This window comes from Eptatretus burgeri, chromosome 2 (assembly GCF_056783735.1).
Source record: "Eptatretus burgeri isolate ZD-2024b chromosome 2, Ebu_testis_v1, whole genome shotgun sequence".
NCBI classification, from domain to species: domain Eukaryota; kingdom Metazoa; phylum Chordata; class Myxini; order Myxiniformes; family Myxinidae; genus Eptatretus; species Eptatretus burgeri.
Window position 1 is genome coordinate 138,365,190 of NC_140962.1, and position 20,429 is coordinate 138,385,618.

General features: G+C 47.3%; 1 protein-coding gene across 8 annotated transcripts in view; it reads left to right on the forward strand.

Moving 5' to 3' along the window:
* The window catches only part of LOC147033272 (receptor-type tyrosine-protein phosphatase gamma-like), a 176,220-nt gene that overhangs the window by 95,867 nt on the left and 59,924 nt on the right, over positions 1 to 20,429 (forward strand). For 2 of the 8 annotated variants that reach the window (XM_085871480.1, XM_085871481.1), the window contains exons 11-15: positions 3,189 to 3,297; positions 3,570 to 3,643; positions 5,926 to 6,010; positions 6,701 to 7,291; positions 12,248 to 12,380. In XM_085871480.1, coding sequence (XP_085727606.1) covers positions 3,189 to 3,297; positions 3,570 to 3,643; positions 5,926 to 6,010; positions 6,701 to 7,291; positions 12,248 to 12,380 — 992 coding nt within the window. Of the gene's footprint in view, positions 1 to 3,188; positions 3,298 to 3,569; positions 3,644 to 5,925; positions 7,292 to 12,247; positions 12,381 to 20,429 lie in introns of all 8 variants that reach the window. The other 6 variants (XM_085871474.1, XM_085871475.1, XM_085871477.1 and 3 more) reach the window with 5 other exon arrangements.

Genomic DNA, 20,429 nt, shown 5'->3' on the forward strand with positions numbered 1-20,429 from the left:
CTTCAGGACCCCCTAAAGCACTCAGACCCCCAAATCCCCACTCAGTCTGTTCACAAACTCCTCAGCTATCCTCTCATCCTTGAGCTTGCCAACATCCAGCCTAGGCCTGGATGGTACCATTCTCCCAGATTTAAGCTGCAACTTCAGAGTTGCTACCACAAGCCTGTGGTCGGTATTGAGCAGCTGAGCACTCCGGTAGACCCTGCAGTTCTGGATCATCCTCCAGCGACCATCAATGAGGACATGGTCAATCTCCTTTGCCACACCGCCAGCATTGGAATAGGAAGTCCAGCAATGAGCTTGTGGGTGCTGAAACCTTGAACCGGCCACCCTTTGTCCATAACTTCTTGCGAAGTCGAGGAACTTCGTGCTATTCAGGTTCACAGTTCCAGACCCATGGGGACCAACACACATCTCATAACCATCCCCATCAGTTCCAGTCGATGCATTGAAATCCCCCAAGACTAGAGGAATATCTTGCCTGAGGCACTGATTAACCACAGACTTGAGCGTGGCGTCGAATGCATCCTTCACAGTGAGATCACTCGCCTCAGTCGGAGCATAAACAGAGACCAGGGAAATGACATCCAAGGAGTGATGAATCGTTAGTCTCATAATATGCTCGTTGACCGGTGTTACCTCAATTATCATTGGGGTCAGCTTATTGGACACAGCTACAGCAACTCCTTGGGCATGGCAACCATCAGAGCGACCAGACCAATAGTGGGTGTAACGACCCATCATGATCGAGCCACTATCTGCTCTCGGAACCTCAGAGAGTGCTGCAATAATGCCGTTCAAACGCTTGAGCTCAGATGATAACAGAGACAGGTGGTCATCCTCTCTTAAGGATAAGACATTCCAGGCACCCAGCTGAAGGGACCACCTCAGGTTAACTCAAGGAGGCCACCGTCTGGTGGACAACACCTCAGCACCACCCCCGCCACGCACTACCGCAGTCTAACCCGGGAAGGTTACCCCATGGTTTTCCTCCGATCATCAAAGATTGGGGGTTCCAAAGGCTTTGCCCCAATCCTGTAATCCGGTGAGCTGCCCGGTGGAGGGCAGCTGCACAGCAGGTACTCCCACTGAGTGGGTTTTTAATTTTCTTTACGGTTTTCTGATGTTTTGCAGAGTGAAGTGTTTTACGGTGGCCGGAGTGCAAATCCTGTCACCAACCTCCGAATAAGAAGTAACCCAACTGCAGGAGGACGTCCGCAGTCACAGTTGTGCACGAGATATGGATTGCCGTTGGCTCACAAGGAGTTCCTCCACCCTTTGACTGGTTTTGTTTTAATTCTTGTTGGGTGTCCATATCCAAACACCCTCCTCACCAGAAAACCTGGTGGGGGAGACGATTTAGTCACCGACAATCTGACCATGAGACAGGTCAGTGCAGGTTTACGTGATATCTGTAGCAAGTCACAGATCTGATCTGGCCTGACCTGACAATGCGAATCCGGATCCGCCTTAAGATCTTCGGTTTTGAGTTTTATCCCCTGTCATGTCATTAATGACACCAGGTGGGATTACTCAGCCTGTCATCCTTCCACGGTCGGCCACAGGCTGCATCCGAAGTAATGATGATGAGTGGGAAAAAAATCATCAAAGCAGTTTTCCTTCATCCTGTCCCTTGGTGTGGTTTTATACCCCAAGCACATATTGTTGCGGGGCCGGGACATCGGCCACGAGTACGACCACTAGATGGAGCCGCAAGTCGGCTCGACCGATCACCTGGAATTCAGATCGTACTGTTCGGAAAAGTCCACAGAGTACGGGTCCCTTTCGGACCGTGAAGGGTCAATATTTCCACCACGTGGTACAGGGTTATTTGCCAAATGTTCAAAATACCTAGAGACCACGTGGCGATCTACCGAGTCTTCACACCCTCGACGGAACTCGTACGAAAATGAGCCGCTTAGCGCGCTCGTTCCGTGTGCGATTCCGAGCGGTTTAATCGCCGAGAACCGTCGGTCCAGATGTCCCCTTACGGTGGCACAACGGCCTTGCTAATTTTCCCCAGCACGCGACACGCTCAGTCAATGAAAGAAGGGACGTGAACGTGAACGCCTCCGCCCTGCCCGCTCTCCCTTACTGGACAGTTTTTGCGCGCAGAATTGCTCGTCGCCCTGTCATTGGCCAAAACGTGCGGCAAGTCCGTCGATTGGCCCGGGGGCGTGGTGACGTCATGCGGACCCCTTTCTCCCTGTCGCGGGATCTGATTGGCTGAGCGGCGGTCACCCCACCCGTAGCACGCTGATTGGTCGCGGGCCGCCGCAAGGCTAATCCTTGAACTCCGCCCACCAACCAGGCAGAGGAATATTATTCTGCATGGGCTCCGCTCACCAAACAGCCAGAGGAACTGTATTCTGCGTGGGCTCTGCCCACGTACGTGCTGACATGCACGTAGACAATGGCGTTGGCCCGAGCGAGGTGAAGGTGATGCTGGTGTTGTCGTAGTTATGAGGGGTGTAAAAATGAAAGAAAACCCTGACTATCAAAGTAACTCACAGTGCATTTACATTTATGCACCCATTAGACTAGGGAAAGGGAGCTATCTATCCACATTCACTTATCGAAATAACTGAGCTATGGGACCTGTTTGTTGTGTGCTCATGGCTTCCAGATTCGCAACAATATATATATATATATAACAGTCATCACAACTTTCACTCCTCCCCCATCTCCGGAACATGATTGATAGTAAATATCATCATTTTAAAAGTTGATTTGAAACTTACCCTGCGACTACACAAGCCCCAGATATGCCCTTTCCATCGGTGTTCAGAAGCACCCAATCCAGATACACAAGCTTTGTGTATTTTAACATTGTGAAGATCTCCTTCGTCGAAGAGTTGGTTACCGTTACTTGGTAATGGGTTGACAGGATGGCCAAGAGGTACACACATGGTGCATGACCTTCATCATCTGAACATGATGCCAACATTCACTGTTTATGTTTTGGTATGACTTGGCCGGGGTTTGGACCGCCGACCTCCCAGGTTCAGAGCGGATGCTTTAACTCTTATGAGTGGGTACATTGAGTGCTGTTTTTATGATTGGGGATTGTAAGTGCTGTGTTGAATTGCTTGGGGGACTATCAAACACCATGATTGTTATCTGGTAAGATGTAGATCATGATGGAAACTGAGAAGGACACTCAATAACAGATCACAGTATTTTTGCAGGGAGCTATAATTGGACCACTTCCTTCAGGCCTGATTGAGATCCTAGTGGTTCCTGTTTGCCGAAGCCTGTTGGGATTACCCAGTGAACGTTTCATCTTTCGTGTTAAAGGTCAGTTCACCTGGAATATATGTTCGATCAAAGATTTTCTAGTTAAACTTACAAAAACTGCATCTCAAGTCGATTCTGCCTAAAACTCCGGAAGGCAAAAGCAGTTGTCCGTCGGGATCGTTGATATTTCAAGCTTGAGTGTATCCACTGCTGCTGTTTTGAGTGCACGTTTGTGATATTGGTTCATGAAGGACTCTCTCACTCTCAATCTCGTGTACATGGTTTGATTTTACAATTAACAGAAACGTTTTTGTTTTAAATTCTTCTTTCAGACGTGGAGTACAGCCAATTACAAGGCCAAGCTGGAGATTCGCATGACGTTTCACCGTGGATTGTGTACAATGGGGTATTTTCACACTCGCGTTCATGTCAACCACTTTTAGGGACATACCATACCATTCCGTTCTTCATTCCATCATATTTCACATAAAACCACACAAATGCTCATCACACGTTATTTACTGTTAAACTAAAAGCGAAGCTTGAATACTCCGCTGTAGTCATTGATCGCCATCACCAAGTTCACCAAAATTTTCAAAACCGAGTTATTATACACATAAGTGGCTTTAGCACTTAACCAAGCACTCCACTTGAAGCTGTTCATGAGGAACAGCTGGCTCGCTGCTTGCTAACCGAACGCAGCCCCGGTCGTGGTAAGAAAGAAACTTGTGTGAATATCATTGACCACTCCGTGGAGTCCTTTCAGAGGAGCCAATGGGCGTTGCTGATACTGAGAGATCCCCGAGCTCGTCTAATGATGCGATGAGCTCGAGATACCCTTTCCATGCAAGACCTTGTGGGATTATTTCAGGCGTTACACATCACATCAATATTTAATAACGACTTTTGTTCCGCACCACCGCGCCGATGCGGTTCACTTGAGGAGCATGTCGGAGGAGTAGTCGTAGTCGGTATTCGTGTAGAATCAGCAGTTTGTTGTATTATTCTGAACACTTACTTGCGGATGAATACAAAGATGTGAAATAAATTCTGACTCCGTTCTCGCACGCACCTACGTACCGTGGATTTTTGCTTTCAGAGGAATGCGAGTATTTTCACTTTTTGGTCAAAACTATCATCATCGTCATCGTCATCCCGACACCATGTCCCATCATTTTGGACATGTTGTTTTAATATGATCATGTAGGATCGGCCCAATGTTCTCCAAACTGGCTGACTGAGCCTGAAGTTTGCGTGTCGACGCCACAAGGTAGTCCAAGAACCGAAGACATGAGACGACCAAGCCTTTTGGGTCGAATTGCAGTCGAGGTGAAATCATAGAACGAGAAGAAAATAAATAAATGAGGATTTTTTTTTAAAACCCCCCAGACCATAGCTGCCCCACTGTAAATGATCATAAAAACCCTGAAATCCTGACGACACAATGATTCCACACCCCAAAGAAAAATCAAAACAGGAAATACGACGAATCAGTCCTCGTTTTAGGTATTCCAAAATGGTGGGTATGTTCTCTTGTACTTCTCAAAGACTAAACGCTTTATACCAGGATATAATGAAAGTGCGGAACATCTATCTATAATTTCAGCAATCTCTGTGTGTGTGTCTGTTTGTCTGTCTGTTTGTCTGACTGTTTGTCTGTCTGTGACCGCCGGTCCGATCTCATTGAAACTTGCCAGGAATATTGCCGGGGACCCGCGGATGTGCCTTTTCGAGGTTTGATATCGATCGGACGAGCGGTTCCCAAGTTACGGCCATTTTACTGCTTTTTCAGTGTTGAAAAGGTGTATATATGGCAGCTGAAGGTGTCGTTCCACCCACTCACCTTATCATGCCATTTTTTTCCCAAATTATTAATAACCAGACGACCACCGTTCCAATCGGATTGAAACTTGCCAGGAATATTGCCGGGGACCCGCGGATGTGCCTTTTCAAGGTTTGATATCAATCGGACGAGCGGTTCCCAAGTTACGGCCATGTATCTGTGAACCAATGACAGGACACGGTGCTATGACGTCACGAATGACGTCACAATTAATGTTCATATAATTAATTAATTTTTTTGGGGAAAGATTGACGTCGCAATTCTTCTTCTTCGTTTGATACAACGTCACAATTGATGCTGGGGACCTGATACTGCAGGCACGAAGCTGCACATACTGGCACGCACCTATGGGCTCGCACTCGTATTATTAATAATAATACTAATGTTGGTTCCTTCGACACAGCTGGAGACTATTAGGCCCATTAGACCTGCACAATCGTTACAAACCTATGGTTGTTTGTCCGTGCTCTATCTTTTTAAAATACTGATCAGCAAGCAAGGAAGTAGTACGTACCATTTTTAAAGTCTTTGGTACGAATCGGCCAGGGTTCGCACCGCCGACCTCTCAGAATCAGAGCGGACACTCTAATCATTATACCACCAAGTCTTGTGAACTGAAAGGCAATAAATGCAATGCAGGACTTGTGGATAATCAAGAACATGATCTTATACCCATCGTCATCTCAGAAATCTTTCATCAATTCAGTGACGTCCATTTCCACCACCACTCCACCATATTCCAGCACCTCAACAGCCTTTGTGCACCTGTTGCCATTGATGCCGCATGCTGTGTGCAAATGTGTTTACGTGCTGTTATGTAAAAGTCTGTCCATGTACCTGTCCAGGAACCCTCTTCATCATTGCAAGACCACAACAGAAACGGCGCCGTTTCGCCCGATCTCGAGGCTGTTCACACTGCCGACGACACAGGTAACCAAACAATTGTTGCCATGATGCCAACTGTAAAATCAGAGACACAAAGCCTCCTTCAGAGCTTTTCAGGGCCCTCTGTAGGGCCTAAGGAGAGTCTTCGTGGATCTAATAAAATGCCTGGTGTTAATGAACTGGCAGGTGTTTCCAGCACCCACAACAATAATGGACTTATTCTTCAAACACCATCAACAATCTCTTATCAGACTGGAGGCAAAAACAATCGCAGAACAATCACGGCAGAGGATGAAATATTTGGCCTGCAACATGATGTGCATTCAACTATTAACCCAGTACATTACAAACCCTCTGAAAAGGGACAGGATGAAGCTTTCCAAAGGGATTCTGAATTCTCAATGACACCCAGGGAAGCATTAACCTTTGGCTTTGTTGCAGGGGATCGATATGTGCCGAAGTCCACTTTCTCACCTGCCACATCTCCAATTACAATGAAAGTTAAAAAGAAACCATACTCCCATGAAGCAGCACTGTTGGCAGTGTTACCTTCAGAAAGTCAAATCACAGCTTCGACATCTGAACAACCTTATCATCCAGCAGAGGCATGGCATCAAAAGCCACCTCATAACAAGAATCATGTAGCCACAGATATGGGCTCTTCATTGGGAAACAAGCAAACAAAGCCTGTTCCTACGTCCCTACAGATGCTCTTCCCTCTCGCCCCTTCTGCAGACTTTGCTGTTGGTGTGACAAGTCCTCCAGCTTGGGCTGTAGCCCCATTGCCTGCGCATCCACTTGAACGTGAATCGCAGGCAACACCACAAAACACTCCACGCCACTTCCCTTTCAGTTCTGCAACTCCCTCTCAAGCTCCCGGTACTTCAGCGGAGCCCGTTGAGAGCACGGCACCGATTGCAGCAACCCCCCATGCAGCTTTACCAACATCCATTGATGGTTCAGACTCTTCCCTGGAGGTGACGTTGTCAGGTGATGAATTGGGTAGCATAGATGCCATGTGGTGGGAAGGCCATGGGAGATATTCAGGATCGCAAGGAAACGCTTCCAGGGATTCAGACGTGAGAGCGTCAGATGGACAAAAGGTATGGCCTACAAAGGCTGGATCACCAGAAGTTACTGAAGATGAAGACCTTGCCTCAGCAGGGGAAGACCTGATGAAAAATGGTGGAGATGGAAAAGCCAGATCCTTCTCTTCGGGGACACGTGACAGTGTTGCAGTATCTGGAGTTGGACAAGGCCCAGACGACACCGGTGAGGAAACTCCACAAGGCATGGATAACCTGACTCTGTCAGAGAAAGATAGAGGTAAGGGGGAGTAGGCCGAGGCAATCCACAGCTCGAGGCAGCAGGTTGAAAGATATTAAAAAAAAGAAAATAAAAAGAAAACGGATCATAAAAGATACGTAAACCGTGCCCTCTACAATATTTTGTCTTCTATCGTAAACCAGAAATATTGTACATGGACAACATTGAGTCCCCATGTACAAGTTAGACCTATTTCCTGACTCTTCTTTCAATTCTTGGTGGGCACTTATTCTGCATTTTCTTGCTGATTCTATCTGGCCTTTCTGCCTCGGCCTGTCCAACTTGGCATGCCCACCTCGGCATGTCCAGATCCACTTGCTCACCGATCCATTTCATCTTTCTCCTTGTGTCTTGCCTCCATTCTAACCGGTCCAGGCTGTCCACCGTCTCATCACCGAATGCATGCATTGTGTTGAACATTTTTTTTCATATTCTGAAAGTCGTATGTCGTCGTCAGATACTTTTGATACAATAGAACCTCGATAATTCACATGTAGTAAAACAAACATCGAACGAGAAGGGCGCTCGGTAGTGCACATACCTCCGCCAGGCTGATTAGTTTACGTTTTGTATCCCACTGATAGGCCGCATCTGGAATCGGACCTGAACTAAAATTTATCAGCTTGTTTTTATCACCTAACCAACTCATCCACCAAGTTTTTGTCTGAATCCATCCACGACTTTTTGAGATATCCTGTTCACAAACAAACAAGAAAAAGATGTGCAGAGCACGATACTGGCAAAATCCACCCCCCTCTCGAAAGGTTGCCATGGATACATCAAATTGTCCATTTCATTCAAATTAAAATTGACAATCTTAATCAAAGCTCTGGTCAATTAGATGAAAATTGATTATTTTTCAGATTGAAATTGATGATTTTAGAAGTTTGACCTTGAGTTGTCCTTTGACCTTTTTGACCTCAAAAATAGTTGGTTTCCAAATTCAGTGATGGACGATGCAATTGCTGCTTAATCTCCAGGTTAATCGGATGAAAATTGACAATTTTAGAAATGCGGCCCTATGTTGACCTTTTGGTCGATGTGGACCTCCAAATTAATTGGTGGTTGAATTTAGTGACCTGAAATATCTATCCTCTTCAAATTTCAAGTCAATCGGATGAAAACTGAGGCTTTTAGAAATACCACCTTCGTTGATGACCTTGGGCCTATGTTGACCATTTGGTCTCTGTTGACCTGAAAAGTAATTGGCTCCTTCAATTCATTGACATGAAATATAAATCATCTTCAAGTTTCAAGTCAATCGGATGAAAATTGAAGATTTTCGAAATTTGACCTCAAGACGATCTTTGACCTCAAAATCAAGAGGCTTCTCCATTGAGACGACCTCTAGAACTTGGGAAAATTTCATGACGATCGGTTTGGAATTGTGACCTGTAGACAATAAACAGACAATCAGACAGGGGTGAAAACATCACCTCCTTCACCTTTGGTTGCGGAGGGAACACGCTTGGTCCTCATCGGGGGAATGCTCTTATTCACACCAACCTCCTGAGCTTTTATGGAGCTCTCATCGTGTGCACCACCATTAAACCAGGTGTAAATATTAACACACCTTTTCACGTTTCTATTTCCTTGGTCCAACGCAGCGATAGGATCAGTGGATGCGTACCCGTGACATCGGTGTTACCTGCTTTCACGCTCATTGACGCCATGCGGCCCAGAAAGATGAATTGATGAGTATGATTGATGCAGATTTTTCTTCTTTTGTATGCAGCACATAGCTGTGGATGGCATCGTTTTGCTGGGGGGTGCATCTGTGCCACTGATGCAGTGCCCCCCTGGAGGTTAGAGCAGGAATTTGGAATTGTTCGCCTACTTTTCACGAACGAATTAATGTTGATTATCGAGGTTCTCCTGTATTCAGACTATTAACCATCTTCGTATTGGAACTACATTTTCTATTATACCATGAGAAAATGTATGGCGGTGCCATTCGGGGCACAACGGCTCACCGTGTGTATGACCAAATGTAAATAAAATCACCTTTTACACCATCCTGTCTTTCATTGCTTGCATCTACATGCACTGTACTAACCAAAGTGTGTTTACGTAAATCACGTTCATCATGTCATGCACTGATCCGTGTGCGTTAACTTTCTCCGATTGGTGAGGTTCAATAGAATGCTCTACCCTGTGGGGTGTTTCAACTTGAGTTGTCTTTGTGGGTCATCTTTTTATTATGTACGTGTGGGGTCGTAGGGGTGGGGAGAGGACGATATGGAGACGAAAAAATTGAAATTGAGAAAAGGAAAGGGAATGGAAGAAAGAAAAGACTAAGCGAAGGTTGTATGCTGGGGTTGGAATAGTTGAGATAAATTGAAAGAGGTGACGATACGGGTGTGATTGAAGGTGAGGGAAGAGGAAATGTCACATTATGGGAAAAATTTACAAAAAAACCCCCTTTTTTGTCTGCATAATAAATAGATGACCCTTAATGAGACGCGTCGTTTGGTAACACGGATGGTTTTTCTTTCTTTATTCCCTGATGAGATGATGGGATGCTGCTTTGTAGGTAACATTGACTGCACGTCCTAAGAAGGTCCACCATCACCTTCGCAGCGCAACTTGCATTGGGCACTAAATGTTACCGATACAAAAAAAGCACCCATCCACATCCCATGCTCCAACGTAGACAAACCATCCTGAGGACCGTATGGGATTTAAAGAGTCGAGGCTTTTATCAATACCCGTCCAATCGACAGACTGGTCCAAATACTAGTGATTATTTACACTGCAACATAAATCTGAGGGCTGGATACCTCAAAAGTATTGCCTCTTATTTATTAGCTCGTTATCCTTACGCTTTGTGTAAAAACAGGGGTTATTGTAATTGGCTCCTATCTGTCTGTCTGTTCATCCATCATGCTATCTCCTAAACGGTCGGGCAGAAAGTCACCAAACATGGTGGTTATTATCACCACATTTCACGAATGTGCAAGAGTCGGATCGTTTTTTGGCCCTGCCCCAACAGCTTGGGGTGGGGTTAAAAGGTCAAAAACAAAAAATGTAACGACAGCCATTTAAACGTCTTTTAACGTAACTTTAGATATGCAATCTACATTGGGAGACGCATGATATATGTAAGGATTTTTTTGGGGGATTTCAATCCCGGTTCATGCCAGAAAGGTTGGGGACTTGGGGTCACAGGGGTGAAAATTGATTTTTTTTTTTTTTTTTTTTTTAAACTCAATCCTGGTTTAACCTTTTTTTCCATCTTTCAACTTTGCTTTAGCTAGGAATCCATCCATCCATCGGGACCATACTCTGTGCAGAGCATTGGTGCTGCCAAAGCAGGATCCTGGACGGGTCACCACTCCGACACAGTATACCAACAAGCTGGCACTCATTTTGCCAACCTCGGAAGGATGACGGGCAGAGTTAACCCCATCTGGTATTAATTCAACTGCCGAGTGGGATTTGAACTCCGGATCGTAGGATCCCAAGCCCACCACCCGAACCATTAAGCCAACACGAGGCATAGCTCGGAATGAGTGGGCATTTATGATGATGTGCCATGAACTTCACTCGTCATGTCACTTGCTTCTAAAAGGAACCTTTTTTTTTGCATGCTTACATGTTATTTGAATTATCATGCAGTTATTTTTTTATTTTTTAAATTTCCTTTTGTTGTGCAGTTGCACCAGTATTAGAGGGGTTTGTTTTTATGTCATTTTGTGTATTCGTATTTGTTGCCATCACACAGCCGCTTATTACAAGCACCATCCTTTATGACGTCATCACTTTTCGATTTGATTTCCGCAATTGTCGTCATCATTTTAATTAATTATTATTCAAATTTAATTCATTTATTTCAAAAAGAGGTCTAAAAGACTGGACTGGGGTTAGCATTAGGGTTGCGCTGTCGATAGAAAGCTGCGCGTCTGAAGGCACAACGACTGGGCTGTACAGTCAGTAGGAGCCATGAGCAGCCAACCTTATACTTGTGACGGTTAAGGGTCTCCTCGGGATTACGTGAGGTCTGCAATTGTCCTGGGAAAGGAGCAGTTCCACCACTCTAATATATCTGCAGTTTCAGTACGCCTCGGTGTAATGCTCAAGTTGATTGCTGCGCCCCTGAGAATGGCGTCAATAAGTTTGACACCACATGAAAAATGAGTTGATCCTCAACGGCTTTGCCAACTGAACATCGCATTTAATTACCCCTCGGCGAGAGATCCACTAGAAAGCCATGCCATTGACTGAGATTTCGATTAATCTTCAAGGTTGTAAACACAATTTATCACCAATGACAATCCTAGACAGGAACGACTCCATTTTGTTCTTTTCACCTCTTCGTCTGCGTGCACCAGCATCAAAAATTCCGATGTAAAACAACCGGGAAGTGGGATTTGTTTCAATATACACACACACACACACACACACACACACACCTTCTTTTTGTTTTTCCTTCCTTTGTACCGTAGCACAATAATTGCAAAAGAGGCATTACTCTTGAGGTATCATTCATATGATTATTGTGGAGATGATGATTCCAAAATGGATAATGCAAACAGCTCAGTGGTCATGCTGTCGTATTGGCGATAGACGTGCAGATGGTCCTGTCGCCGTCCTGCCGATCTCAGTTTGTTTTTGCCCAATTAGTAATCCCTCTGTATGAGGCAGGCAGAACATCCCACTCCATATAATGTGACTGCTGAACACTCATGGAAGCATCTGCGTTGAATATAAATATGGGGTCAATGCCAATTTGCATGCAATTAGCGCGGAATTGTGCAGCGCGCATCGTACGTCCAACCAATCTATAGCTATCAAAATTTGAAAATATTTATTTTTGGATTGTGCTTCGAGTTGGGACTCTCTCTCCTAAGTTATTTTTAATGCAAAGGGAAATTTTGCAAAAGCCACAAAGTGGTTGAAGCATTTGACTTGCCTCGCCTCCTGTAAAACTACTCGCTCCCTCTCTCTCCTTTGCAGGAAACATGAGTCTGCAGTCTCGCTTTGAAGGTCGCACGGGCCACGTCAGTGGTGTCTTTGTCCCACTGCTCGTTGTGTCCGCTCTCACCTTCCTCTGTCTCGCTCTTCTTGTGTCTCTACTCATCTACTGGAGGTCAGACATCCTTCATGATTCCTTAATATGGGTCCTTCACACCAGGAGCACATGAGCAGTGCAGGCTTTCAGAGAATATGATTACGACAAAAGGAAAGATCTCCAAAATTAATCCATAAGTACAATCAATAATCTATCTTTCCTGTGGTTTGATATGTGGTGTAAATATTTACAGTACTAGCACATTATTTCACCGGAATACTATACTTGACGTAAAAGGGTTTTGCTTTTCCATCTTAATCGCAGACATTTGCTTTAAGTTAATATACTATGATGTTCCCTTTCAATATTTGCTTTCAATACACTGGAATCGGTTTCACGGGCTCAGTCTAAATGTCCATCTGAGAAAGGATGGATCCAGGTAAGACGGATAATCTTTCAAAGTGGGTCCTGTGTCTTGTGCAAGTCACCACCTTGATTTGTATCATGCCCCCCCTCTAAAAAGCAGGTACAGGAGCACGAGGGAGGTTATATGGCATCTATAGGATTATTATTTTATTTGGGTTTTATGTTAATGACTTTTCATTATTTTTTTTAATATACTATATTGTAAGGGTGGTGCGAGTGGATGCAGTCAAATGTCCCACCCGAATGGTCGACAATTTAGCGACGGCTAGTGTTTGGGACTGAAACTTCATCCGCCGGGAAAGATCAAAAGATCTTGGTTTCGGTTTCTGAAGCACAGTATCTTCAACGAGCCCGTCTCCTCTGGTGCATTCGCCGGTTCTAAAGGATGGGGGCCGAGTGAAGACCCTTGACGAACTAACTATCACTGTTGTTTCCTCCTAACGAGGTTTTGACGTCAATTTCCAACGGTCGTGGTCAGTATCAAGTGCTTTTCGTTCATTTAGAACTCCCTTCTTTGACAACTTTTCAATCCTTTCGCTCTCTGTTTTCCCCTTTTATTGTCCTTTATTTCGTTTTATCTCTCTTTCCTCTCCTCGTTTTTCTCTTCTCACTCTCCTCCACTTTTCCTCTCCTCTCGCCTCCTTTCCTTTTCTCCTTTTTTTTTCCCTTCCTCCTCCTTTCTTCCCCAGCTTTTTTTCTCTCTCCTTTATATCAGACTTTTAACTTTAATTTTTATTATTGTTTTTAAATTTTTATTTACTATCTTATTATATTAGCAAATACAACCCATCACTTTGCTGTTGGGATTATTTATGGGGGGATGAGAAAGAGGGAGGGGGAGAGAGGGAGAGGGAGGGGACTGAGAGAGAGGATAGAGGAGGGAGGGAGTGAGAGAGAGGAGAGTGAGAGAGAGGAGACAGGAGGGAGGGGAGAGAGAGAGAGGGGGAGGGGGAGGGGAGTAGGAGAGAGGAGGGAGGGGAGAGAGAGAGACAGAGAGAGAAAGGAGGGGAGTGAGAGAGAGGAAGGAGGGGAGTGAGAGAGAGGAGGGAGGGGAGTGAGAGAGAGTAGAGAGGAGGGAGGGGAGTGAGAGAGAGGAGAGAGGAGGGAGGGGAGTGAGAGAGAGGAGAGAGGAGGGAGGGGAGTGAGAGAGGAGAGAGGTGGGAGGGGAGAGAGAGAGACAGAGAGAGAAAGGAGGGGAGTGAGAGAGAGGAGGGAGGGGAGTGAGAGAGAGTAGAGAGGAGGGAGGGGAGTGAGAGAGAGGAGAGAGGAGGGAGGGGAGTGAGAGAGGAGAGAGGTGGGAGGGGAGTGAGAGAGGAGAGAGGTGGGAGGGGAGTGAGAGAGGAGAGAGGTGGGAGGGGAGAGAGAGAGACAGAGAGAGAAAGGAGGGGAGTGAGAGAGAGGAGGGAGGGGAGTGAGAGAGAGTAGAGAGGAGGGAGGGGAGTGAGAGAGAGGAGAGAGGAGGGAGGGGAGTGAGAGAGAGGAGAGAGGAGGGAGGGGAGTGAGAGAGAGGAGAGAGGAGGGAGGGGAGTGAGAGAGAGGAGAGAGGAGGGAGGGGAGTGAGAGAGAGGAGAGAAGAGGGAGGGGAATGAGAGAAGAGGGAGGGGAATGAGAGAGGAGGGAGGGGAGTGAGAGAGGAGAGAGGTGGGAGGGGAGTGAGAGAGGAGAGAGGTGGGAGGGGAGTGAGAGAGGAGAGAGGTGGGAGGGGAGTGAGAGAGGAGAGAGGTGGGAGGGGAGAGAGAGAGAGACAGAGAGAGAAAGGAGGGGAGTGAGAGAGAGGAGGGAGGGGAGTGAGAGAGAGTAGAGAGGAGGGAGGGAGTGAGAGAGAGGAGAGAGAGGAGGGAGGGGAGTGAGAGAGAGGAGAGAGGAGGGAGGGGAGTGAGAGAGAGGAGAGAGGAGGGAGGGGAGTGAGAGAGAGGAGAGAGGAGGGAGGGGAGTGAGAGAGAGGAGAGAAGAGGGAGGGGAATGAGAGAGGAGGGAGGGGAATAAGAGAGGAGGGAGGGGAGTGAGAGAGGAGAGAGGTGGGAGGGGAGTGAGAGAGGAGAGAGGTGGGAGGGGAGTGAGAGAGGAGAGAGGTGGGAGGGGAGTGAGAGAGGAGAGAGGTGGGAGGGGAGTGAGAGAGGAGAGAGGTGGGAGGGGAGTGAGAGAGAGAGAGAGAGAGGTGGGAGGGGAGTGAGAGAGAGAGAGAGAGAGGTGGGAGGGGAGTGAGAGAGAGAGAGAGAGAGGTGGGAGGGGAGTGAGAGAGAGAGGAGAGAGGTGGGAGGGGAGTGAGAGAGAGAGGAGAGAGGTGGGAGGGGAGTGAGAGAGAGGAGAGAAGAGGGAGGGGAGTGAGAGAGAGGAGGGAGGGAGAGAGAGAGGAGGGAGGGAGAGAGAGGAGGGAGGGAGAGAGAGGAGGGAGGGAGTGAGAGAGAGAGAGAGAGGAGGGAGGGGAATGAGAGACGAGGCAGGGGAATGAAAGAGGAGGGAGGGGAGTGAGAGAGAGGAGGGAGGGGAGTGAGAGAGGAGGGAGGGGAATGAGAGAGGAGGGAGAGAGAGGAGAGAGGAGGGAGGGGAATGAGAGAGGAGGGAGGGAGTGAGAGAGAGGAGAGAGGAGGGAGGGGAATGAGAGAGGAGGGAGGGAGTGAGAGAGGAGGGAGAGGAGTGAAAGAGAGGAGAGAGGAGGGAGGTGAGAGAGAGGAGATAGAAGGGAGGTGAGAGAGAGGAGAGAGGAGGGAGGTGAGAGAGAGGAGAGAGGAGGGAGGTGAGAGAGAGGAGGGAGGGAAGTGAGAGAGAGGAGGGAGGGAAGTGAGAGAGAGGAGGGAGGGAAGTGAGAGAGAGGAGGGAGGGAAGTGAGAGAGAGGAGGGAGGGAAGTGAGAGAGAGGAGGGAGGGAAGTGAGAGAGAGGGGGAGGGAAGTGAGAGAGAGGAGGGAGGGAAGTGAGAGAGAGGAGGGAGGGAAGTGAGAGAGAGAGAGGAGGGAGGGGAGTGAGAGGAGGGAGGGGAGTGAGAGAGAGGAGAGAGGGAGTGAGAGAGAGGAGGCAGGAGGGAGGGGAGTGAGAGAGAGGAGGGAGGAGGGAGGGAGTGAGAGAGAGGAGAGAGGAAGAGGGGAGTGAGAGAGAGAGGAGAGAGGAAGAGGGGAGTGAGAGAGAGGAGGGAGGGGAGTGAGAGAGAGGAGGGATGGAGGGAGGGGAGTGAGTGAGAGAGAGGAGGGAGGAGGGAGGGGAGTGAGTGAGAGAGAGGAGGGAGGAGGGAGGGGAGTGAGTGAGAGAGAGGAGGGAGGAGGGAGGGGAGTGAGAGAGAGAGGAGGGAGGAGGGAGGGGAGTGAGAGAGAGGAGGGAGGAGGGAGGGGAGTGAGAGAGAGGAGGGAGGAGGGAGGGGAGTGAGAGAGAGGAGGGAGGGGAGTGAGAGAGAGGAGGGAGGGAGGGAGGGGAGTGAGTGAGAGAGAGGAGGGAGGAGGGAGGGGAGTGAGAGAGAGGAGAGAGGAGGGAGGGGAATGAGAGAGGAGGGAGGGAGTGAGAGAGAGGAGAGAGGAGGGAGGGGAATGAGAGAGGAGGGAGAGAGAGGAGAGAGGAGGGAGGGGAATGAGAGAGGAGGGAGGGAGTGAGAGAGAGAGGAGAGAGTGGAGGGAGGGGAGTGAGAGAGGAGGGAGGGAGTGAGAGAGGAGGGAGAGGAGTGAGAGAGAGGAGAGAGGAGGGAGGTGAGAGAGAGGAGAGAGGAGGGAGGTGAGAGAGAGGAGAGAGGAGGGAGGAGAGAGAGAGGAGGGAGGGAAGTGAGAGAGAGGAGGGAGGGAAGTGAGAGAGAGGAGGGAGGGAAGTGAGAGAGAGGAGGGAGGGGAGTGAGAGAGGAGGGAGGGGAGTGAGAGAGAGGAGAGAGGGGAGTGAGAGAGAGGAGGCAGGAGGGAGGGGAGTGAGAGAGAGGAGGGAGGAGGGAGGGGAGTGAGAGAGAGGAGAGAGGAAGAGGGGAGTGAGAGAGAGGAGGGAGGGGAGTGAGAGAGAGGAGGGAGGGGAGTGAGAGAGAGGAGGGAGGGAGGGAGGGAGTGAGAGAGAGGAGGGAGGAGGGAGGGGAGTGAGTGAGAGAGAGGAGGGAGGAGGGAGGGGAGTGAGTGAGAGAGAGGAGGGAGGAGGGAGGGGAGTGAGAGAGAGGAGGGAGGAGGGAGGGGAGTGAGAGAGAGGAGGGAGGAGGGAGGGAGTGAGAGAGAGGAGGGAGGAGGGAGGGGAGTGAGAGAGAGGAGGGAGGAGGGAGGGGAGTGAGAGAGAGGAGGGAGGAGGGAGGGAGTGAGAGAGAGGAGGGAGGAAGAGGGGAGTGAGAGAGAGGAGGGAGGGGAGTGAGAGAGAGGAGAGAGGAAGGAGGGGAGTGAGAGAGAGGAGGGAGGGGAGTGAGAGAGAGGAGGGAGGGGAGTGAGAGAGAGGAGGGAGGAAGAGGGGAGTGAGAGAGAGGAGGGAGGGGAGTGAGAGAGAGGAAGAGGGGAGTGAGAGAGAGGAGGGAGGGGAGTGAGAGAGAGGATTCTCACTCTGACTCATTACCACCTATATGAACCCTTGCTCTGACGAAGGGTTAACACCCGAAGCGTCAACTTCACTTTACTTCCCATGGCAGTAAACATGCATACCTCGATTAACGTTATGTTGATTTCATCAATTTTCTACCGATGCAGTTCGACACTAGCCTTCACGAGCAAGACGAGTGCTTCACTATACCAACATTTCCCAGTGGTTATAGTTTGTTCGTGTTTACAAGCTTTCGACATGGTCCTGGCAACTTTGCTTACCATCAACACACAACTATTAGACAATGTGGAAATAAAAACTTACAAAGTTTGTTTTGCCTTTTAACACACAATCGATCAAACTTCAACAACAATAAGACATCTTGTTATCTAGACATACAAAATGTCAGTTACCATCTTTCACGCTAAGTTTGGCCATGATTCATATCGTAAACCATTACCCCGGCTGCACCCCCATCAGTCTTTGGATATCCCGTCCAGCACAAAGCCAATCCATGGCAAAGAAAATCCAGGGCAACGCAGGTTCAAATTCCTTACACCATATGTATTTGCCCATGGTCTGCTCATGTCCTTGTAATTCATGTAAATGTACACCGATGCCTACGAACGACTGTCATGCATATGATTTATGTTTGAGTTCGAGTACAAGCATCAGATAAGTGTAAAAATATAAAGTTACCATTTCTTCCTTACTTTTTGCTTTGCGTGTTTAAAACTATCACAAACTGTGGACTCCAGCCTGTTTTGAGAGGTTGAGCATTCCACACATGCATTAGTCTCACATTAATGTGCAATGCGCTGTGAAATGACATTGGATTTGGTGTTAAACTGTTTGGGAGCTTATAGCTAAGGTTTAAAGGGAAGAATCGGGTTGAATATTGAGCTAGAATAGGAATACTCTGTCCAGTAGAACAATCTCCTTTGATTTCTCGTGACATATCTGATAAGAATCGGACGAGAATATCATCAAATCTCATGAAATGTATTTATAAAAGTAAGAACCTGATTATACCTGATGGTATTTCTTATACTATGTTTATCTCAGGTTTATGCTGTTAGACTATGGTTTCTGTTTTGGTAAAATAAATATACGTGGGGAATTCAAAATGTTCTCACAACGACATACTCACAATAGTCCAAGAAATTTTGACATAACTTATTATTTATTTTAAGAATATATTACTATGAACTGTACTTTGGGTGGAGGGATGGTAGCTGCACTGCCCACCCAGGTGAGCCATTCCTGGCAATAGTTTCAGGACATGTTGGATATTGAAAAACTATGGAATCACTTGCCTTATGGAAGTTACCTTTTGCCTGCGGCCTGGCGGGAGCACTGCTTGACCACCCCCCATCCCCCATCCCAATATCCACTTTATAGCAGCATTTGGTGGCCTCAAAATGGCCTTCAGCACCAACGTACAGTGGCGTAAAACCTTGCCCGGATTCTGAAGTAGCTACACCCAAAATTTGGGGCATCTAGGTGCTACGCCTCGGCCGTGAAAGAGGAACAAAACAAACGCACAAACACTTGAAATTATTGATAAGATGCAGTAATTCAGAAAATGTTCTTACTAATTACTTATTCAATGGAAAATACAAGATGTTGCCATTTATTTGGCGATTGTACCTAATTTCAAGGGCTTTTTGAGCCCCTCATGTAAATGAGGGTTTTTGTTTTTTTAGATTGCTACGAGTTATTTCAATGAAAGCAATTTTTTTATGTAACTTGGATTTTCCATCCTTTCCATCCAATTGTCAAGTGACGACCTCAAAGAGTAAAATTTATTTGTATTAGATGCTCTACAAAGGGATGGAAATAGATTTGTGTGCCGATGTGAAATGGTGTCTGGTGATGGTAGTTTGAAGGCAGAGGTACGGATGGGGATACAAGTGGGTGTGAATGCTTGGGGGAAATTGGAGGAAAGTGGAGGGTTTGATTGTGGACAGGAAGACATTGAGGAAGTTGAAAGGCAAAGTTCTGAGGTCATGTGTAATGCCGGCTTGGAGGTGAAGGCATGTTAAGTGACAGCATACAGACAGTATATGGTCTGGAGACGGTGGCATTAACTGAGCAGCAACAACAGAGGCTGCAGGTCTGCGAGAACAACTGGATCAGGAGGAATGTAGAGGTGAAGAGGGTGTATAGGAGGATGGACGGTCTGATGGAGGAGATCAGTGGTGTGCAGAAGAGCTTGATGGAGAGATTTGTAAAGAGCGAGTTGAAATGGGCAGGTCACCTTGTACAGCTTTAGGTAATAAGTCTTAGACAGCAACCGCTCAGGGTGGTACTATGGTTCTGACTTGGGAGTGTTAAAGTGGTGCCTGGAGCCACCTTACCCTCTCCGTGTCAGGATTGCTGGTCTTACTTTCTGTCTCACTCAAACTATATCTACCGGGCGAGCTTTAATCTCTCTTTTTTGCAAACAAACATCAAACACTTTTCAAACAAAAATCACACACTTTTCTTTCTCGCTCATTTTCATTCCTCACTTTACTTTCTCTCTCTTTTATTTCTCTTTCCTCGCATTTCCCTCATACAGCCTCCAATTAAATATAAATATGATAAAGTCCGAAAAGTTAATGGCCCCTCGTTCCCGGCATTATGAGGTGTGAAGAATCTCCTGTGATCTGCCTGTCTCTGCTGCCAACGAGAGGGGGGAGGAGGGGGGGGGCTTAGACAGTAGTCGTAGCATCGGTTCCTCCCAAGACCCTTGCATTTTGAACCAACCAACATCCGTGGTCTTTCTTCGAATCTTTCCTCTGTTGAACATCATCGAGAAAGCTCCTCTCCGAATATCTTGCTTCTATCAGAGACCCAATTATCACATGGCGTTCTTGTAAATTTTAATAACATTTCGAACTACAACCTTCACTCACGATTCCACTTCAAAGGAGGAGTATGTGTCTACCCCAACATCAACACGCCTGATGGACGCCTTGTGGACCTCGAATCTCCAAACTTTGATATCATCTGACTTAAGATTTGTCTCCCGACCATCACTATCTTTCTCCGTTTTACTTACTGCTCTCCCCAATTCTACAAACTTTATCGCTTTCTTTGACTATCTTAACTCTTGCCATGAGGCCATGACATCCGAACACCCTCAAGCAGAATTTCTCCATCTCGGAGACTTCGATGTCCACCACGGGGAGTGGCTGAAGTCTTCCCACACGGATGTTGGTGGGGGTTGAAGCTCTTACATTTTCCATTCTTAA